The sequence below is a fragment of the Hevea brasiliensis genome, chromosome 5 (assembly GCF_030052815.1).
Source record: "Hevea brasiliensis isolate MT/VB/25A 57/8 chromosome 5, ASM3005281v1, whole genome shotgun sequence".
NCBI lineage: Eukaryota > Viridiplantae > Streptophyta > Magnoliopsida > Malpighiales > Euphorbiaceae > Hevea > Hevea brasiliensis.
In genome coordinates, this window is record NC_079497.1 from 10,097,414 (window position 1) to 10,117,427 (window position 20,014).

Genomic DNA, 20,014 nt, shown 5'->3' on the forward strand with positions numbered 1-20,014 from the left:
CGGATTTTCCCGTTAATTAGAGTAGGGTTTTATGCCGACAACTGATTATATTTTCCCTTTTGTTTAGGGTTAATATTTTCTTTAAACGGCAAAATTTATGGGGAGTGGAGAAAACAGGATAGCAACCGAGGTGGACCTGTGCGAGTCCTTACATTTTCAAGGGAAGAGCTTTCTCTGACGCACTGCTCTTATCCTCCCTCTCAGTCTCTTTCTCATTTCTTCTCCATACTCACTTCCTCTCTTCCATCCCAGGCTGACTTTTCCCCATACTAATGGCTTCTTCCGCCATTGGAGTTTCCTCTATATTATGTACTCCCTCTACAGAGCTTTCAACTAGAAGGCACACCACGGCAACCCCCACTTTATCCTCTTTTTCTTTTCCCCTACCCTTGTATGAGAAGCCTCACTTCATTTCTTTGGTAACCAGTGGTGAAGGTGGAGGCGGAGGCGGAGGCGGAGGAGGAGGGAGACCGCTCTTGGTTCTTCAGAGCAGTGCCCACTATAAACATCGGCTTTCTTTTGTTCCTTCTGCTATCGCCACTCCCAATTCTATTCTCAGTGAAGAGGCCTTCAAAGGCCTCAGTGGCCGCCTCTCTGATTTTGATGGTGATAATGATGTCAGAAGCGGGGTCTATGAGTCTGAAACTGAGACCGCCGGTGGTGACAGTTTTCCTGATGAAGATGAACTTGCCATTTCTAGGTTGGGTTTGCCCCAGCGACTTGTTGAGTCCCTTGAGAAACGTGGAATTACTCATCTTTTCCCCATTCAGGTATTCTTCTTCCATCTCTTACCTTATTTATTTTTTTGTTGTTTTTCAAGAAGAAAATGAACAGAGGAAAGGTGAGATTATTTGTGCTCATTTCTCAGTGGGACATCTAAAGGAAAGCTGAAATTTTGTGGGTTGTGGTCATTTGTATTGCACACAGTTTTTTTCCCCCTTTTTATTCACAAATGTCTGCTAATGGTTATCCATTTCATCGGAAATGTTATTTTGAAGAAACATAAGCTTGATTTGCTATTGCCTCACTTTTTATTATGAATAGTGCCAGGGCGGAGCCAGGTTAAAAAATTTCATTTGCTCAATTTAGATGAAAAGAAAATTTGGTATACAATAATAAACTATCTCATGAGAGAAAAAAAAATATGATAATGCATAAAAATTTTCAATATTGAGTAAAAAAAGAAAATAATTTTACAAAATAATATATTCTCGCAATAATCTTAAATTTACAACTGTAGTGGACGGGTTTTCATTTTTTTGGAAGTGTTACTTATTTGCTTCCTTATCAGTTCTATCAAAAATATATTTCAACATATGTAATAAAATAATCATTCAACAACTGGTATCTGATTCGATTATGCAATGGAGTCTTTACTATCTTTATTGCAAATGATACTTTTTCAATACCTGCTGTTGCAATAAGTAATATCGAAGCCAATTTCATAAACAGACAAACTAATGTACACACTAATTTTTCATATATTACATGTCAATTGTCAAAAACAATAAGTACAATAATTATTAATCTAAATGCTAATTATTGTTCATTGAGTACAATAATTGTCAAAATAATATGTCTAAATTTATTAAACATAATATATTTTAAAAGTTTTGATGGGGTAAAAATTATTTTAATGGGTCGAATGGGTAATTCATTGCAATATATATATGGAATTTTTGTTTGAGAAAAAATTGAGTGGGGTCAATTGAACCCCACTCAACATAAGGCGGATCTGCCCTTGGCATAATTTTCACGCCTTTACTTCAGTATGCAATTGATTTGAGTTTGTGTGGATGCTCCTTTGCAATCTTTTATACTGTAATTCTATTATCTAATCACTTATACGGAGCACAGACAAAATATCCCAAAATTATATTGACTTGACATTTTATTTGCATTGAATTAAATTTTAGTTTAAGGTTTTTCCTTGAGTTTGAAGAGAGTGGCAAATATTCACATGGATTCATGGTTGCAAAAGGGTAACAATTAGTGGTCAATTATTGTTCATCTCAATTTATGTTTATTATCTTTTGAAGGCAAGCCTTTTTTTTTTCCTTGTTTGTCCCTCTTCAATGATATAGAGGGCTGTTTTAGTTCCGGCACTAGAAGGTCGAGATCTCATTGCTCGGGCAAAGACTGGGACAGGGAAGACATTAGCCTTTGGGATCCCAATACTTAAACACCTTACAGAAGATACGACACAACTAAGTCCACGAAGGTACAAATCAGATCCCAATAATTAAATCTTTATGAAAATGCTAAGCAAACAAGCCAATAATGGCACCAGTTGTCCTTGAACTGTGTTCAATAAATGCATTTCTTTGGTTCTTTCCAGCCGAACTGGCCGGCTTCCTAGAGTTTTGGTCCTAGCACCAACTCGTGAATTAGCAAAGCAAGTGGAGAAAGAAATTAATGAGTCTGCACCTTACTTGAACACTGTTTGTGTTTATGGAGGAGTTTCATATATTACGCAACGAAATGCTCTTTCCCATGGGGTTGATGTTGTCGTTGGAACTCCAGGTCGAATAATTGATTTGATCAACAGCAATAGCCTTAGATTGGGAGAAGTTGAGTACTTGGTCCTTGATGAAGCTGATCAAATGCTTTCATTTGGATTTGAGGAGGATGTGGAAGTAATTTTAGAAAATCTTCCATCAAAACGACAGAGTATGCTTTTCTCTGCTACAATGCCTACTTGGGTCAAAAAATTGGCGAGGAAATATTTGGACAACCCTCTTCAAATTGATTTGGTAAAATCCTCCTTCTTCTTCTTCACTTTAATTTTTACATTTTCTTTGAATTACTTACTGATTTGAGATTTGCATGTTAATTCAGTTGAATTGGTTTTATGGGGTTTTGGAAGTATAGCATTCATTTTGCAAATCATGGTTCTGTCATATGAAACTTTGCCCTAGAAGTATGCTTTGAAGTTTTAAATGTGCTGTCTAAAGAGGGACCCAATGTGTGACTGACATGCTAGAAATAATGTCTATACCTCCTTTTATGACGTCATGAAATAGTTTCCTGTTTAATGGCCATTTTTCATGTGACATCTCTTGCATCAAATTTATAGGTGCTAGCTTTTGTTCTCTGAAGATAGACTAACTATGGTAATTTGCACGTCTAAGATTTGCTGATTTAGAAATTAAACCATGGATTTTGTTGTTGATGATATCTTTTGCAGGTTGGTGACCAAGAGGAAAAGTTGGCAGAAGGAATCAAACTATATGCCGTATCTTCTACTGCAACGTCAAAGCGGAGCATTCTTGGTGATCTTGTAACAGTATGAATCAGCAGACCCTGCCATTTAATCTATTTATGCTATCACTTATTGGATTTTCTGTGAAAGCCAAGCCTGTATGAGTTTCTGCTGTTCTGAAGAGTTTCTTATATTCACATGCATTTCCTGATAATTTTAAGAAGGATTTTGTTCACAGTGTCAATATTGCTTGTTAAGATATAAATTACCCTGGGAATGAAGAAAATTCTTAGGTTGACTTGGTTACCTTCTTATGATTAAGAGGACACCACAGACCATATGCAAGGAATGGACATTGAGAAGTTGGACTTTTGGAAGCATGGCCAGTTGGTCACGAAGCATCCAAAACAATGCTAGCAATATATGGTCATGTACTTCAAAATAAAGGGAGTCATACACTACTAGGATAGTAAGATTTACTTGTACAAATGTGCAAAATTTCATTTATAGTTCCTTTATTCTTATTTGTCTTTCTAAACAACTAAACTTTGATTTTAATTTAATTATCTGTTGTTACATATTCAAGTTGAATGCACACGTTCAAATCTATGGCAGTTGTTCTTTTCTCATGTAATATACCCATTGTGCTCATTACTGCACTTCTTATATTAATTCAATTAGGCTTGGTATTGATTATTGTTTGGGAGAAATCAATGTAAGAATTGAATATTGCTGTTATGTTCAGGTTTATGCAAAGGGTGGGAAGACTATTATCTTTACTCAGACTAAACGAGATGCTGATGAAGTGTCAATGGCATTAACAAATAGTATAGCTTCTGAGGCATTGCATGGAGATATATCTCAGCACCAGAGAGAGAGAACTTTAAATGGCTTTCGGCAAGGAAAATTTACAGTGCTTGTTGCCACAGATGTTGCTTCTCGTGGGCTTGATATTCCAAATGTTGATTTGGTAAGGTCAAGAAATTGCTTTTGTAATCCTTGTATTAGGAACTTCCCATTCCCTTGAAGCATGTTAAACTTTTTTAGTTGACAGTATTGCACATGTTAAGATACTGTTGAACTAGTAACAAGATTTTGGACAATTCCATAGTTTTTTTATTATTTTTTAAAAATTTTTAAGAATGGTATGTGAAACTAGTTAATATCTTCTCAATTAAAAATCTGATTCTAGGAAATTCTTCTCATAGTAGTCATTAAAGATTAACTCGTGTATGCAGTAGAATTACATTTCATTGCATTAGTTAAGAGAACATGTTGAGTTTATTATTTAGCTGTGTACTTTTGAAGGAATATGCACTCATGAGGTCACCTGAGGTATTATCCAAGAAATATTGATCTTTTTGCAACATACAAGAACTTTTCTGTGGAAAGATTTCCATTTCCTTAAAATCTCACTCCTCCAACTTTCAAGTTCTATTTGTATTTGAAAAATGATAATAACCTTTAGCCTTGTTCACACCTTTTTCCAGGTTATCCATTATGAACTTCCCAATGATCCTGAAACTTTTGTGCATCGGTCTGGTCGTACTGGACGTGCAGGCAAGGAAGGTACTGCCATTCTGATGTTCAGTAGTAGTCAAAGGAGGACAGTTAGATCTCTTGAGCGTGATGTGGGGTGCAAGTTTGAATTTGTTGGTCCACCATCTACTGAGCAAGTTTTGGAGTCATCAGCTGAGCAAGTGGTTGCGACTCTAAATGGAGTTCACGCTGAGTCTGTTGAATTTTTCACCCCAGCTGCCCAGAAATTGATTAAAGAACAAGGCACAAGTGCTCTTGCTGCTGCACTTGCACATTTGAGTGGATTTTCCCAGCCTCCTTCATCTCGATCTCTCATTAACCATGAGCAGGTAAGCCTCCAGCCATCAAATTTTAAATCGTATTATGCAAGTCTTTGATTTGTCTTGTGGGCTTTTTTCTTGTGAAATTAGATTTTAAATTCTGAACTTATGCGATACTACATTTAAGGATAGCATAGCTTTCCCAAAGTTATATACTTAGGTTTGGATAAGGAATATGAAAATCAGGATTTTAAATTTGAGTTTTGGGTTCAAATTGTGTATATATTAAATTAAGATTCATACTTGTAAAGTATTTTGCGTTTGAAATTATGACTTTACAACCGCTACTAAACAAGTTTTCATGTGGTGTAATGTATCTATCTCCACTAATGAACCAAACAAATCATATTCATTGTAAGCACCATTTAAGCAATTTAAAAATGTCATGCCCAAATTCATTCAAATACACACCCATGCAAACACAATCTATGATAGACTTGCTGCTGTTTTCTCATCAACATGCTTAGAAGAGAACTGCTCAAGGAAGTAACTTTGTGCAATGCCAGTGATCAGTGTAGTACTTCAAACCTATGCTTTACTTTCCTGTGGGGTTATACTTGTTCCTTTTCTTTATTTGTATTACAATTTTGAATTTCTAGTCAATGTTTGTAGTCTCCTGCAAATAATTTGAACTGGACCTTTCATTTCAGGGATGGATAACATTGCAGCTGACACGGGATCCAAGTTATTCTAGAGGATACTTGTCTGTTAGATCTGTCACTGGTTTTCTTTCTGATGTTTATACTGCTGCAGCAGACGAAGTTGGAAAAATATATTTAATTGCTGATGAAAAGGTATGGTTTAGCTATATTGAGTTGAATGTTTATTGATTGATGCATCGGCTTCTTCAAAATGAGTAAGGTTTTATTTATTTATTTATTGTTTTGGTCAGATTCAAGGGGCAGTTTTTGATCTTCCAGAGGAGGTTGCTAAAGAGTTATTGAATAAGCAATTACCACCTGGAAACAATATTTCCAAAATCACAAAGGTTCTTTTTTGGGTCCCTTTCTCATCATCTTCTATGTGAACAGTGAACACAATACTGTTTAAATGGCTAATACATAATTACTAAAATCTGTGTACGTTGCCACCTGATAAGGTAATAAAATGTTTTATTGACTTACTTGCAGTTGCCTTCATTACAAGATGATGGGCCTCCCAGTGATTACTATGGCAGGTTTTCTAGCAGAGATCAATCTGCTAGGGGCAGTAGTGCCAGGGGCAGTAGTGCCAGAGGCAGTAGGGGGGGCCAAAGAGGTTTTAGAGCCTCCCGGGGTAGGGGTGCTGGTCGAGATTTTTCTGATGATGATGAAGATACATATAGGCGTGGACAGCGAGGTGGCCGAAGCTATTCAAAAAGCAGGAGCTATTCAAGAAGCAGCAGTGATGATTGGCTGATTAACGGTGGCAGATCAAGCAGGTCTTCACCTCGAGATAGGTATGTAATACTGCATGAGAAACTTGGTGCTTTTTTGTTTGTTGGTTCTGTTATTATTATTATTATTATTATTATTATTATTATAGTGCTTCTTATGCTGTCTCTCCCATATATAGCTAAGATGATTAAAATTTAAGGCACATGGAAACATTTTTTTTTCTTTCCTAAATTCCGATACAGTAATGGAGACATGAGAATTAGTGTGAAGTATAGCGAAGGGGTAAAACAAAAGTGGGCCAGCAATCTTTACCAAGACATCTTGTGTTGAGCCACTATACAAATAAGATTAGGAATTTCAATTGTTTTAGCTTCAGTAACCTTAATGGGATTGATAACAGTTGTATATGCCTGATGCTGCTACCGATGATTTTCTAATCTTTGTTGCTACTTTTTTTTTTTATTTTTTTTTTGGCTTTTTCCTCTTGGCTTCTGGTTTTTTCTAATCAAGGTTTTATTTGATTTTCATGTTCTGATATGTTTAAGGGATTTGATAATGTATTTCTTGTAGACTGTTAACATAAAAGTTAATTTTGATCAAATATACATTGATTTATTGACAAACTGACGGTATATTTTGATGTGTGCGAGAGAAGCTTTGGAGGTGCTTGTTTTAACTGTGGGCGGCCTGGGCACAGAGCATCAGATTGTCCTACCAAGAGAGCCTTTTAGTTCAGATCCCATATAAATCAGGTTTGTCATCAAACAGAACAAATTACAGGTTGCTGCTGGGAGTTCCTGTTCTGCTATTTTGTTTGCAACCTGTAACTCTCCCAAGGGAGCAGTTGGGGGACCTGAAATTTTTATCATCTCTCTCCATCTCTCGCCTCTTCCCTCTCCCTCCCAGAAATAGTTAACAACGGCTGATTGGAAAGTCAAATCCATTTTAATGGAATTTTATTTGGGCGGTGATACGGTTAAATATTTGATTCTGTTAAGTTGTTACATATTCTTTTACTAGATTATTCAAACAACGGACCTCTTGTTATGGATTCATTGACGTTCAATTAGTACTAATTATCTAATCATTTAGTAAGAAGAATTAACTGAGGGAGAATTATTAGAATAATTGTATGGACTGGGAACATTAAAAAATAGTACTTTACTAAAATAAGAACGGCAGTTTTTGCTTAATTTTAGGAAGGTAGGATCCCTGTATTAAGATAGAAGGTGCACATACATCAGGTCTAAAACTTTTTTCAGTCGAGTTGTCTCGAAAGAAAACTTTTCTGTGTTAGGAGACAGGGAAAAGTGTTATGGTACCTGTCCGAAATTGTAAGAGAAAAATGTTATAGTGCCTAAACTGTTCTATCAAACCATGGATAGAAAATGCAAAATGTGGTGCTGCCACGTGGACATGGGCGCTTGAAGTTGTCTGCATGAAGAACCTTCTTTTTTGATCTTCCAGGAGGCCGGCGAGTTTTGGGTATTGTGATGTCAACCTTGGCACCTCTGCCCTCATTTCCCTCACCTGGTTCCCTCCATAGGCTTTTATGCGGAATAGGATTTATCATCTGAGTGAGTCTCCCAATAACTTGCAACTGTGAAACAGGGTTCTGCAAATCGGGCATTTTGCCCTCAAGAAATAATTGCTGCAGCAGCATGTGCACAAGGTGAACCACAGAGCTGCCAAAGGCAAGATGAGCACACACGACTTCTAATATTCACAATATTTGTGCGCTCAGTTGATACAACCTCAAACTCAACTTCGTTTGCGCGTAGGACTTGATAGCAACAAGCATCTGAAATTGCCTCCATAATCCGCTTCTCGGCCGATGGAACGAGAATTGAAGTCCACCTCATACCAAAATCATGTCAATCGTTAAACAAAGATGGCTACTGATAGTGAATACGCTCCATCATTTGCACAGTTAGGAGCTCATGACACTCAAGAACCCAATTGTACAATAACTCTGTGATCCCCAACGTAAAAAGGCCATATCTCATGCCCTCAGATCCTTTTCCTACGATAGATCCTGGGAAGAGTGTTTCTAAATTGATAGCAAATTGGTGGAATCAAAACAAAATACTTTTTCTTGATTAGTGTGATTTGTTAGATATAGGTTCAATTTTTCATTTTTTTAATAAATTCATATATTTATCATATTTTTTCTTTAATTTAAGTTCTAACAAATAAAAAAATTCAAATGTTTAAACATAAAATATTAATAAATAATATAATCAAAATAAATTTGATTATAATTTTCAAAGTAATAAATATTTGATTAAGTAAAATAATATTTTTATTTAATTTATAAAATAATATTTTTATTTAATTTATTTGAAATAATTACTAAAATAAAAAATTAAAATAATTGACTAATATTAATAACAAATTTTGAAATATTTATATCAATTAAGTAATCTAATTAAGTTAATTGCTAGAATTGAACTATTGCAAAAGTTTTAGATTAAATTGATAAAATTAAAAAGTTTTATTAAAATTAAAAAATTTATAAATATTTGAATTTTGTTAATTATTTAACTTATATATCTTTGGCATGACTGTGCTATAATAATAGATAGAGTACACAAAAAAATTATCATATTTAAACTTAAATCTAATTAATATTTTCAAAACTTGAACTCACTCTATCTTATCCGAAATTAATTGAATGTTCATTCCAAACTCGACTATTACAACTATCCAAATAATATCCCGACCTTTTTTAATTTATTATTTTGATTAATAATATATCTAAAATATGTTTTTTTTATTAATAATCTATATTTTAAAATCAAATAATTTTATAAAATATTTAAATTTGTTTATTTAAAATATAAATATATAATTTGTAGATATTAATATATATATATATATATATATAATATTTAATTATTTATTTATATTAACAAATTCAAATAATGTATTCAATACATCAAATTTAAATTCAACTTGATTTCTAATAAAAAAAAAACTCAACTTAATTTGATATTAAAATATTATTTCTTAAGCTCGAACATGCTCAAATTCAATTATATATTATCTAAATTTAACACAATAAAATTCATTCAGATCAAATACTTGAAAATATTTTATTTATTACCATCCCTATTATATTTCTGAAAATTAAAAAAAAATATACTCTAGATTTTTAAATTATCTATCGATGTTTGGAAATATATTATTTTTAAAAAGATAATAATATTTAAATTTTAATATATACTGTGTGTTATATTATTTAATACTAATATTTTAAGATATAGTTTTAAATCGTAAACACATACTTATAAAATAAAATAAAATTTTGAATGGAAATATATCCAACCTTGTGCATATTGCTATATCGTCATTTCTATATTTAATTAATTTTTAATCAAACGTTAAACATTCGCTGCCTCATTCTCGAGTTTTTAAAATTCAAAAACAAGTATGAGGAGATGTAAGGAGTGTTTGGTTTATCTCTTGAGTACAGTTAATAATTAATAGACATTTAAACAGGTGAACTAGGGTGTTTGGTAAGTTTAAAAAAATAAAATTTGTATCAACTCTATTTTTAGAACTGTTTCTCGTAAGTTAATAACTAATTTTATTTTATTTTTTATTTTGACCATATTATCCTTTTATATTTAACTTGAAAATTAATATCATTAATACTTTTATATTTTTTATTTATAATTTTAACATCTTAATTAACATATTTTAATTTTATTAAAATATTTTTTATTAATAGCATAAAATATAAAATATTTATTTATATCTAAAAACTTAAAATTAATTATAAGTTCTTTCTTTATCAACAAATAATTACTTTATTATTTTATCTATATTTTTAAAGTTATTTAATTATTTTGTAAAAAAAAATTAATTATTTACTTATTTCAATAATAAAATAAATGATATAGTATAATAGATTGATAATTATATATTTAATTTAATAATAGAATAAATAATACAATATAATTAAATTATAATTTTATATTTATTTCAATAATAAAATAAATTATATAATATATACCTTTATTAGTCATTTCACATATCAATAGTAACAATTAAATATAATTTTATCAAATACTTAACATAAATCAGTCGTTATTAGCTGCCAGCTATCCACTACCAGCTAACAGTAACAACTAACAGTTATCAGTTGTGTTCAACAGTTAAACCAAATAGACTCTTAGTAATTTATGTGAGTATAATATAACACTTTTAAAATGAGAATGATTAAAATAATTTTTATATTTTTTTTGCTAGTTTATAGTTAAATTTTACGATAAATACTATATTGATGAAATTAATAAATTTCATAATATAATAATATTTTATTTATGTAATAAAATTTATTGTGTTAATAAAAAATTATTATAAAAAATAAATGTTAAATAATATTAAAATAAATTGTAAAATATACCTCGAGTATGTGTTCTTTCACTCATATAAGTGTATTTCATAATTTCTTTACGTTATGCGAGTGAATAAACACTAAAACAAAAGCAGCTTTTCGCGGAACAAGTTTAACATCACATATTGATACTTAGTACAACAAAGATACAATGCCATACGATCAATAGAAATAAGAGTTAAATTAACAGAAGAAGAACTTCAAAATGAGCAGGCCTGAGTCAATATCACCATTCACCAGCAGAAGCACTCGACTGAGATGCAGGTGACTCTTGCTTCATATGTGAATTAATGTAAAATCACAAATTGACAATTACGTGGAAAACGAAGACCCATGCAAGCTTATTTCTTTTCATATGCATCCTCTTTCGGCCTAATCTCTATCCCAAGAACAATAAGCCCGCCTTTCCAATCACCACCTTTCACTTCCATAATGCTCATTTCCAATTCTCCTTCTTCACCATCCTTGTTAAAGAACTGGCCAAGTTCCATCTCCAACCATCCATCTTCTCTTTTCTGTGGATATTGACCATTGTTCTTCTCTCCGGTTGGTACTGCAGGTGATTGCGACCCCGATGCACGGCTGTGGCGGAATAACCCGACTTGGCTCGACAAAAATTGGCATAGCTGATTCTCCTGCTGCTCTCTTTCTCCAACCAAATGAAAACTTCGCTTACAACCTTCAGCACCGGCAAGTCCCACAGTTACATCTACAGGCTGGTATTCAAATCCATAGGTTCTTGCAGTTGTCCTATACACAAGGTAAGCTCCATAGAGCGTTTCTTGGGATAACATACAAGTATCAATTTTACCACGGATTTCAAGCCAGTACACGCCAATAAGCTCAGCTACTTCAGCAAATCTGTTCAAATTTCATAATATAAACATATAGTCATTTAGTCTTTGCAAATGAAATAAAGGGGATGTGGATGGATGCAAGACAGGAGAGACTGACAAACCTGGACTCAAGTTCAGAAGTCCATTTCCAGTATCTAGGAGTATCACCCCATGCGATCATGAGGTCCCTCGCAGAAAGCATGTAACATTTCTTCCCACTCAATTTGTCCAGTGAAAAGCTCTGTTTAGTTCAGAGGAAACATTAAATATCCATGCATATATAATAGCAGAAAATGATCTTACTGCCTCTTGAAGGGAAGGAAGGGCAGCATCACAAAGCCAATTTTAGAAGGGAAATTGCAGGTAGAGAATAATTCAAATTTTACATGACGAACAAACAGAGCAAGGATTATTAGGACAAAAAGGATTATTACACTGGTTCATGTCATAATCAAATCTCCATAAACTAAATAACTAAGTGACATTGACATTCGAAATTGACCCAATATAAAATATAATAAAAAGGACAGACCTTTTAACTAATGTACAATCGAAAAGAATATAGTACCTTCTTGCCGTCATCAATGAGGATAGGATTGTCGCAGAGACGGAGAAAGAGCTCTTTCTTGGAGGAAGTAGAGGCCAAGAGAGAAGAATCAGAGGATTGGGAGATAATAGAGCGATAATCTTGGGGAAGGAACTGCTCCCAAACGCTGTCGGATTCCGCTGCCGACTTGAACGTGGAAGAGACCATAGACAACCTGGCTGCATCCCCAGGATCCGTAAACGACAGGACCTTTGCTACGCAGTCTTCAGGTAAGACGGACATATCTCCACCGGTATTCCCTGCCATGTGTAGATAAAGGACAACGAGTCTGTCGAACTCTATATATAGGGAGGAAAGGAAAGGTGACGAAGGAAAGCTTAGCGGTTAAGGAACTTTTTCAAAATTTAGAGGAGTGCTTATATATTTATAAATAAAAATTATTTTTTTAAAAAAATTATTTTTTAAAAAAATTAATAATATATATTTATATCATGTATATAAAAATATATATTTTTATAATTAATTTTAATTAAAAAATATTTTTATTAATTTAATTTTTGAGCATTTTAACCTATAAAAAAATATTGAGATCCAATAGAAAGTAGATGTGAGTATTCGGTTCGAACTGAATCGAATCAAATCGAACAGAATTAAATTATAAAAATCGAATTATGTATTTTAGAAATCGAACCGAACCGAAATAAATAAAAAATTGAATCGAATCGAATCGAATCGTTCTATTTCAGTTCGATTCAGTTTAAACCGATCGGTTTTGATTTTTTACTGATTTTTAATTTATACTTAATTTTCAAGTTATTTGATCGAAACAAGCGGGGGATTCATTTAATTAAATTTAATTTATTATAAATTTAAAATACAAACTTATAAACTTACATCAACATTGATTATCACTATTGCATTTAAAAAGTCTATCATAAACAAATTGAAATAAATAAAAAAATTTTTAATCAATTTTTTTATTTTTATAATAAATAAAATTTAATTTTTCATTGAAAATAAATCATTTCAAAACAAATAAATTAATTTAAAGAAAGATATATTTTATGAAAATTTAATTCATTTAATTAAACATTTTATTGAAATTCAAAATACTTCTGTTTAAATTATGCTTTTTTTTATAAAATAATAATAAAAACTATAAAAAAGATATTTATTTCATTTATAGGTTATTTCAAATAGTAAAATTTAAATAAAATTCTAATTTTAAAATTTATCTTAAATACATAAATTCTCTAATAAAATTATTTGAATTAATTTATTTATTTCAAATACAACCTGTGATTGTGTAAAAATTAAGTTTACATCTTCCAATAATATTTGAATGAGAATGACTTTAATTAAAAAAGATTGTGTTTAATCAACAATCAAGTTGAGAAGATAATATTTAAAAGGCTTTTTTTTTCATTTCAAATTAAAAAAAAAAATTGATCTGCCAAATGAAAATTATGAGATTATATAATTTAATATGAACATTTTTTTTATTTCTAATGTAATTTTGTTTTCTATACATAATGATAATTTTCTTTTTTTTTTTCAGAAGAAAATACATATTGTACTGTTGTATAGGTGAGCATTTGATTAATTAAATCGAATCGAATTTTTAACTAATTAAATTATTAATCAATTATAAAAATATTAATTGAACAAAATCAAAAGTAATTGAAAATATTTCAGTTAGTCATTAGTTATAACTGAATTAATAATATATATATATATATATATATATATTATTTAATAAAATATTAATAGAAATATATTTATAATTTTTTATTTATAAAAATAATAAATATGATTTAATATTAATAAGATAACAAGTTAAATATTATTATAAAATCATAAAAATAATAATTATAAATAATATATTATTAATAAAATTATAATTAATATATTAACTAATAGAAATTTGATCATTTTAGTTAGTTTGATTATCAAATCAAAAGTAAATGAATTAATAATAAAAAACTGACAATTTTTATTATTACTAATCGAAAACCAAACAAAACCGAATTTAGACCATCTTGCAAATAGCCCATACCAACAATTTTATTTCTAAGATAAATATTACAAACATTATCTAGAAAATAAAATTTATAACCATTACTAGTCAAATTAGATATAGAAATTATGTTTTTTAAAAGTATGAGGTATATACAAAATATGATCACCATTAATACCAAAAAGGATGGGGAGGTAGCTGCTTTGCAAGTAGATGGCTTAACTCCACTGTCGTTCAGTTTTCAAGTTGTTAGGATCTATAAAGACTAAATGGATTTAAAAATGAATTCGATATCTCTCAAACTATAAAAGATTTTTTTTATGAAATCAATGAGAAAAGTTAGACAATATCTTAAATTTAATTTTGAACCTAAGAATCGTATAAAAAAAATGAAGAATTGAGGCCAATATCATTATCTCATATCACATAAAAAGCATATTCTCATTTCCTTTTTTAGCTGATAGTTAAATAATTGAATTTCATCAGTTTGATTCTATTATAACCAAATAATGCACACTTCTACTATTGTAGAGTCAATAAGAGCATGAAAAAGAGGCAATGAATTAACTAAAAACATTTAGGAGAATTAGGTTTAGCTCCCTACATATATAATAAAAAAAGGAAGGAGAAAAACAAAATGTTGAAAAGAAGAAGTTGAGAACAGCTTGGAAAGTGAAGAAGGAGATAAAGATCTTTATGTAAATGAAGTTTGGTAAGAAGTTTTACTTTCTGATGTGGCTTCAAATTGGTTTGCATGTGTTTCCTTTCTCTCTTTCTTTTTTTTAAGCTATTCATGGACATTCATTCAATCTCTTTACTTCCATTGGGGCCATTTAAACCTCTTTTTTTTTTTCATTTTATTAAAATTTTTCTATAAAACTTTTGCATTAAATTATCTATAGCATCTCCTTTTTATGTCTATATTTTTCTAATCAAATTACCTTTCTTAGAAGGATTTTGTTCACAATGTCAATATTGCTTGTTAAGAAATAAATTACCCTGGGAATGAAGAAAATTCTTAGGTTGACTTGGTTACCTTCTTATGATTAAGAGGACACCACAGACCATATGCAAGGAATGGACATTGAGAAGTTGGACTTTTGGAAGCATGGCCAGTTGGTCACGAAACGTCCAAAACAATGCTAGCAATATATGGTCATGTACTTCAACATAAAGGGAGTCATACACTACTAGGATAGTAAGATTTACTTGTACAAATGTGCAAAATCTCATTTATAGTTCCTTTATTCTTATTTGTCTTTCTAAACAACTAAACTTTGATTTTAATTTAATTATCTGTTGTTACATATTCAAGTTGAATGCACACGTTCAAATCTATGGCAGTTGTTCTTTTCTCATGTAATATACCAATTGTGCCCATTACTGCACTTCTTATTTTAATTCAATTAGGCTTGGTATTGATTATTGTTTGGGAGAAATCAATGTAAGAATTGAATATTGCTGTTATGTTCAGGTTTATGCAAAGGGTGGGAAGACTATTATCTTTACTCAGACTAAACGAGATGCTGATGAAGTCTCAATGGCATTAACAAATAGTATAGCTTCTGAGGCATTGCATGGAGATATATCTCAGCACCAGAGAGAGAACTTTAAATGGCTTTCGGCAAGGAAAATTTACAGTGCTTGTTGCCACTGATGTTGCTTCTCGTGGGCTTGATATTCCAAATGTTGATTTGGTAAGGTCAAGAAATTGCCTTTGTAATCCTTGTATTAGGAACTTCCCATTCCCTTGAAGCATGTTAAACTTTTTTAGTTGACAGTATTGCACATGTTAAGATACTGTTGAACTAGTAACAAGATTTTGGACAATTCCATGGTTTTTTTATTATTTTTAAAAAATTTTTAAGAATGGTATGTGAAACTAGTTAATATCTTCTCAATTAAAAATCTGATTCTAGGAAATTCTTCTCATATTGGTCATTAAAGATTAACTCGTGTATGCAGTAGAATTACATTTCATTGCATTAGTTAAGAGAACATGTTGAGTTTATTATTTAGCTGTGTACTTTTGAAGGAATATGCACTCATGAGGTCACCTGAGGTATTATCCAAGAAATATTGATCTTTTTGCAACATACAAGAACTTTTCTGTGGAAAGATTTCCATTTCCTTAAAATCTTACTCCTCCAACTTTCAAGTTCTATTTGTATTTGAAAAATGATAATAACCTTTAGCCTTGTTCACACTTTTTCCAGGTTATCCATTATGAACTTCCCAATGATCCTGAAACTTTTGTGCATCGGGGTCTGGTCGTACTGGACGTGCAGGCAAGGAAGGTACTGCCATTCTGATGTTCAGTAGTAGTCAAAGGAGGACAGTTAGATCTCTTGAGCGTGATGTGGGGTGCAAGTTTGAATTTGTTGGTCCACCATCTACTGAGCAAGTTTTGGAGTCATCAGCTGAGCAAGTGGTTGCGATTCTAAATGGAGTTCACGCTGAGTCTGTTGAATTTTTCACCCCAACTGCCCAGAAATTGATTAAAGAACAAGGCATAAGTGCTCTTGCGGCTGCACTTGCACATTTGAGTGGATTTTCCCAGCCTCCTTCATCCCGATCTCCTATTAACCATGAGCAAGTAAGCCTCCAGCCATCAAATTTTAAATCGTATTATGCAAGTCTTTGATTTGTCTTGTGGGCTTTTTTCTTGTGAAATTAGATTTTAAATTCTGAACTTATGTGATACTACATTTAAGGATAGCATAGCTTCCCCAACGTTATATACTTAGGTCTGGATAAGGAATATGAAAATCAGGATTTTAAATTTGAGTTTTAGGTTCAAATTGTGCATATATTAAATTAAGATTCGGACTTGTAAAGTATTTTGCATTTGAAATTATGACTTTACAACTGCTACTAAACAAGTTTTCATGTGGTGTAATGTATCTATCTCCACTAATGAACCAAACAAATCATATCCATTGTAAGCACCATTTAAGCAATTTAAACTAAAATGTCATGCCCAAATTCATTCAAATACACATCCATGCAAACACAATCTATAATAGACTTGCTACTGTTTTCTCATAACATGCTTAGAAGAGAACTGCACAAGGAAATAACTTTGTGCAATGCCAGTGATCAGTGTAGTACTTCAAACCTATGTTTTACTTTCCTGTGGGGTTATACTTGTTCCTTTTCTTTATTTGTATTACAATTTTGAATTTCTAGTCAATGTTTGTAGTCTCCTGCAAATAATTTGAACTGGACCCTTTTATTTCAGGGATGGATAACATTGCAGTTGACACGGGATCCAAGTTATTCTAGAGGATACTTGTCTGTTAGATCTGTCACTGGTTTTCTTTCTGATGTTTATACTGCTGCAGCAGACGAAGTTGGAAAAATATATTTAATTGCTGATGAAAAGGTATGGTTTAGCTATATTGAGTTGAATGTTTATTGATTGATGCATCGGCTTCTTCAAAATGAGTAAGGTTTTATTTATTTATTTATTTATTGTTTTGGTCAGATTCAAGGGGCAGTTTTTGATCTTCCAGAGGAGGTTGCTAAAGAGTTATTGAATAAGCAATTACCACCTGGAAACAATATTTCCAAAATCACAAAGGTTCTTTTTTGGGTCCCTTTCTCATCATCTTCTATGTGAACAGTGAACACAATACTGTTTAAATGGCTAATACATAATTACTAAAATCTGTGTACATTGCCACCTGATAAGGTAATAAAATGTTTTATTGACTTACTTGCTGTTGCCTTCATTACAAGATGATGGGCCTCCCAGTGATTACCCTGGCAGGTTTTCTAGCAGAGATCAATCTGATTGGGGCAGTATTGCCAGAGGCAGTAGGGGGGGCCAGAGAGGTTTTAGAGCCTCCCGGGGTAGGGGTGCTGGTCAAGATTTTTCTGATGATGATGAAGATACATATAGGCGTGGACAGCGAGGTAGCCGAAGCTATTCAAAAAGCAGGAGCTATTCAAGAAGCAGCAGTGATGATTGGCTGATTAACGGTGGAAGATCAAGCAGGTCTTCGCCTCGAGATAGGTATGTAATACTGCATAAGAAACTTGGTGCTTTTTTGTTTGTTGGTTCTGTTATTATTATTATTATTATTATTATTATTATTATTATTATAGTGCTTCTTATGCTGTCTCTCCCATATATAGCTAAGATGATTAACATTTAAGGCACATGGAAACATTTTTTTTTCTTTCCTAAATTCCGATACAGTAATGGAGACATGAGAATTAGTGTGAAGTATAGCAAAGGGGTAAAACAAAAGTGGGCCAGCAATCTTTACCAAGACATCTTGTGTTGAGCCACTATACAAATAAGATTAGGAATTTCAATTGTTTTAGCTTCAGTAACCTTAATGGGATTGATAACAGTTGTATATGCCTGATGCTGCTGCCGATGATTTTCTAATCTTTGTTGCTACTTTTTTTTTTTTTTTTGCCTTTTTCCTCTTGGCTTCTGGTTTTTTCTAATCAAGGTTTTATTTGATTTTCATGTTCTGATATGTTTAAGGGATTTGATAATGTATTTCTTGTAGACTGTGAACATAAAAGTTAATTTTGATCAAATATACATTGATTTACTGACAAACTGACGGTATATTTTGATGTGTGCGAGAGAAGCTTTGGAGGTGCTTGTTTTAACTGTGGGCGGCCTGGGCACAGAGCATCAGATTGTCCTACCAAGAGAGCCTTTTAGTTCAGATCCCATATAAATCAGGTTTGTCATCAAACATAACAAATTACAGGTTGCTGCTGGGAGTTCCTGTTCTGCTATTTTGTTTGCAACCTGTAACTCTCCCAAGGGAGCAGTTGGGGGACCTGAAATTTTTATCATCTCTCTCCATCTCTCGCCTCTTCCCTCTCCCTCCCAGAAATAGTTAACAACGGCTGATTGGAAAGTCAAATCCATTTTAATGGAATTTTATTTGGACGGAGATACGGTTAAATATTTGATTTTGTTAGGTTGTAACATATTCTTTTACTAGATTATTCAAACAACGGACATCTTGTTATGAATTCATTGACGTTCAACTGGTACCAAATATCTAATCATTTAGTAAGAAGAATTAACTGAGGGAGAATTATTGGATGGACGGGAGCATTAAAAATAGTACTTTATTTAAATTGTAGGAAGGTGGGATCCCTGTATTAAGATAGAAGGTACACATACATCAGGTCTAAAACTTTTTTCAGTCGAGTTGTCTCGAAAGAAAACTTTTCTGTGTTAGGAGACAGGGAGAAGTGCCTAAACTGTTCTATCAAACCATGGATAGAAAATACAAAATGTGGTGCTGCCGCGTGCACATGGGCGCTTAAAGTTGTCTGCATGAAGAACCTTCTGTTTTGATCTTCCAGGAGGCCAGCGAGTTTTGGGTGGGCGTATTGTGATGTCAACCTTGGCACCTCTATTATAAATAGCTTGTATGTTAGATAGTATAGAGAGAAAAAATTTCTATATTGTTAAAATATAAGAAAGTGAAGGAATGGCAAGAGTGAAATATGTATAGAATTATATATATATAATTCAATATATATTATTCTATTATGGCACTTAACAAGTAGATGTGTCTGTTAATAGACAGACATATCAATTCTATACAAACAAATCACTGGCTTGTTTGTATAGGTATCTGTTAATAAACAGACATGTCTATTCTATACAAATAGTCACAACTATTTGTATAGGTATCTTTTAATAAACAGACATGTCTATTACATAAACAGTTGTATCTATTGGAGATAGACAGATGTGTCTATCTAGTAAAGGTGCCATGACTTTTCATT

The 20,014-nt window shown here is 32.0% G+C and overlaps 2 protein-coding genes and 1 pseudogene across 2 annotated transcripts; 2 read left to right on the forward strand and 1 right to left on the reverse strand.

The window, feature by feature from the left end:
* The first annotated feature begins 5 nt into the window (after positions 1–5).
* On the forward strand, positions 6–7,521 carry LOC110644010 (DEAD-box ATP-dependent RNA helicase 3, chloroplastic). The gene is made up of 10 exons (XM_058146949.1): positions 6–770; positions 2,085–2,221; positions 2,339–2,753; positions 3,188–3,286; positions 3,948–4,172; positions 4,693–5,070; positions 5,712–5,855; positions 5,954–6,049; positions 6,192–6,499; positions 7,093–7,521. The coding sequence occupies exons 1-10, from the start codon at positions 273–275 to the stop codon at positions 7,166–7,168; spliced, it is 2,376 nt and encodes a 791-aa protein (XP_058002932.1). The 5' UTR covers positions 6–272; the 3' UTR covers positions 7,169–7,521.
* Positions 7,522–10,935: 3,414 nt separating this feature from the next.
* LOC131179896 (putative F-box protein PP2-B12) lies at positions 10,936–12,581 on the reverse strand. The gene is made up of 3 exons (XM_058146950.1): positions 12,244–12,581; positions 11,798–11,916; positions 10,936–11,700 (listed from the first exon to the last, which is right to left on the reverse strand). The coding sequence occupies exons 1-3, from the start codon at positions 12,526–12,528 to the stop codon at positions 11,181–11,183; spliced, it is 924 nt and encodes a 307-aa protein (XP_058002933.1). The 5' UTR covers positions 12,529–12,581; the 3' UTR covers positions 10,936–11,180.
* Positions 12,582–15,316: 2,735 nt separating this feature from the next.
* Positions 15,317–19,319, forward strand: LOC110644006 (DEAD-box ATP-dependent RNA helicase 3, chloroplastic-like; annotated as a pseudogene).
* The last annotated feature ends 695 nt before the right edge of the window (positions 19,320–20,014 follow it).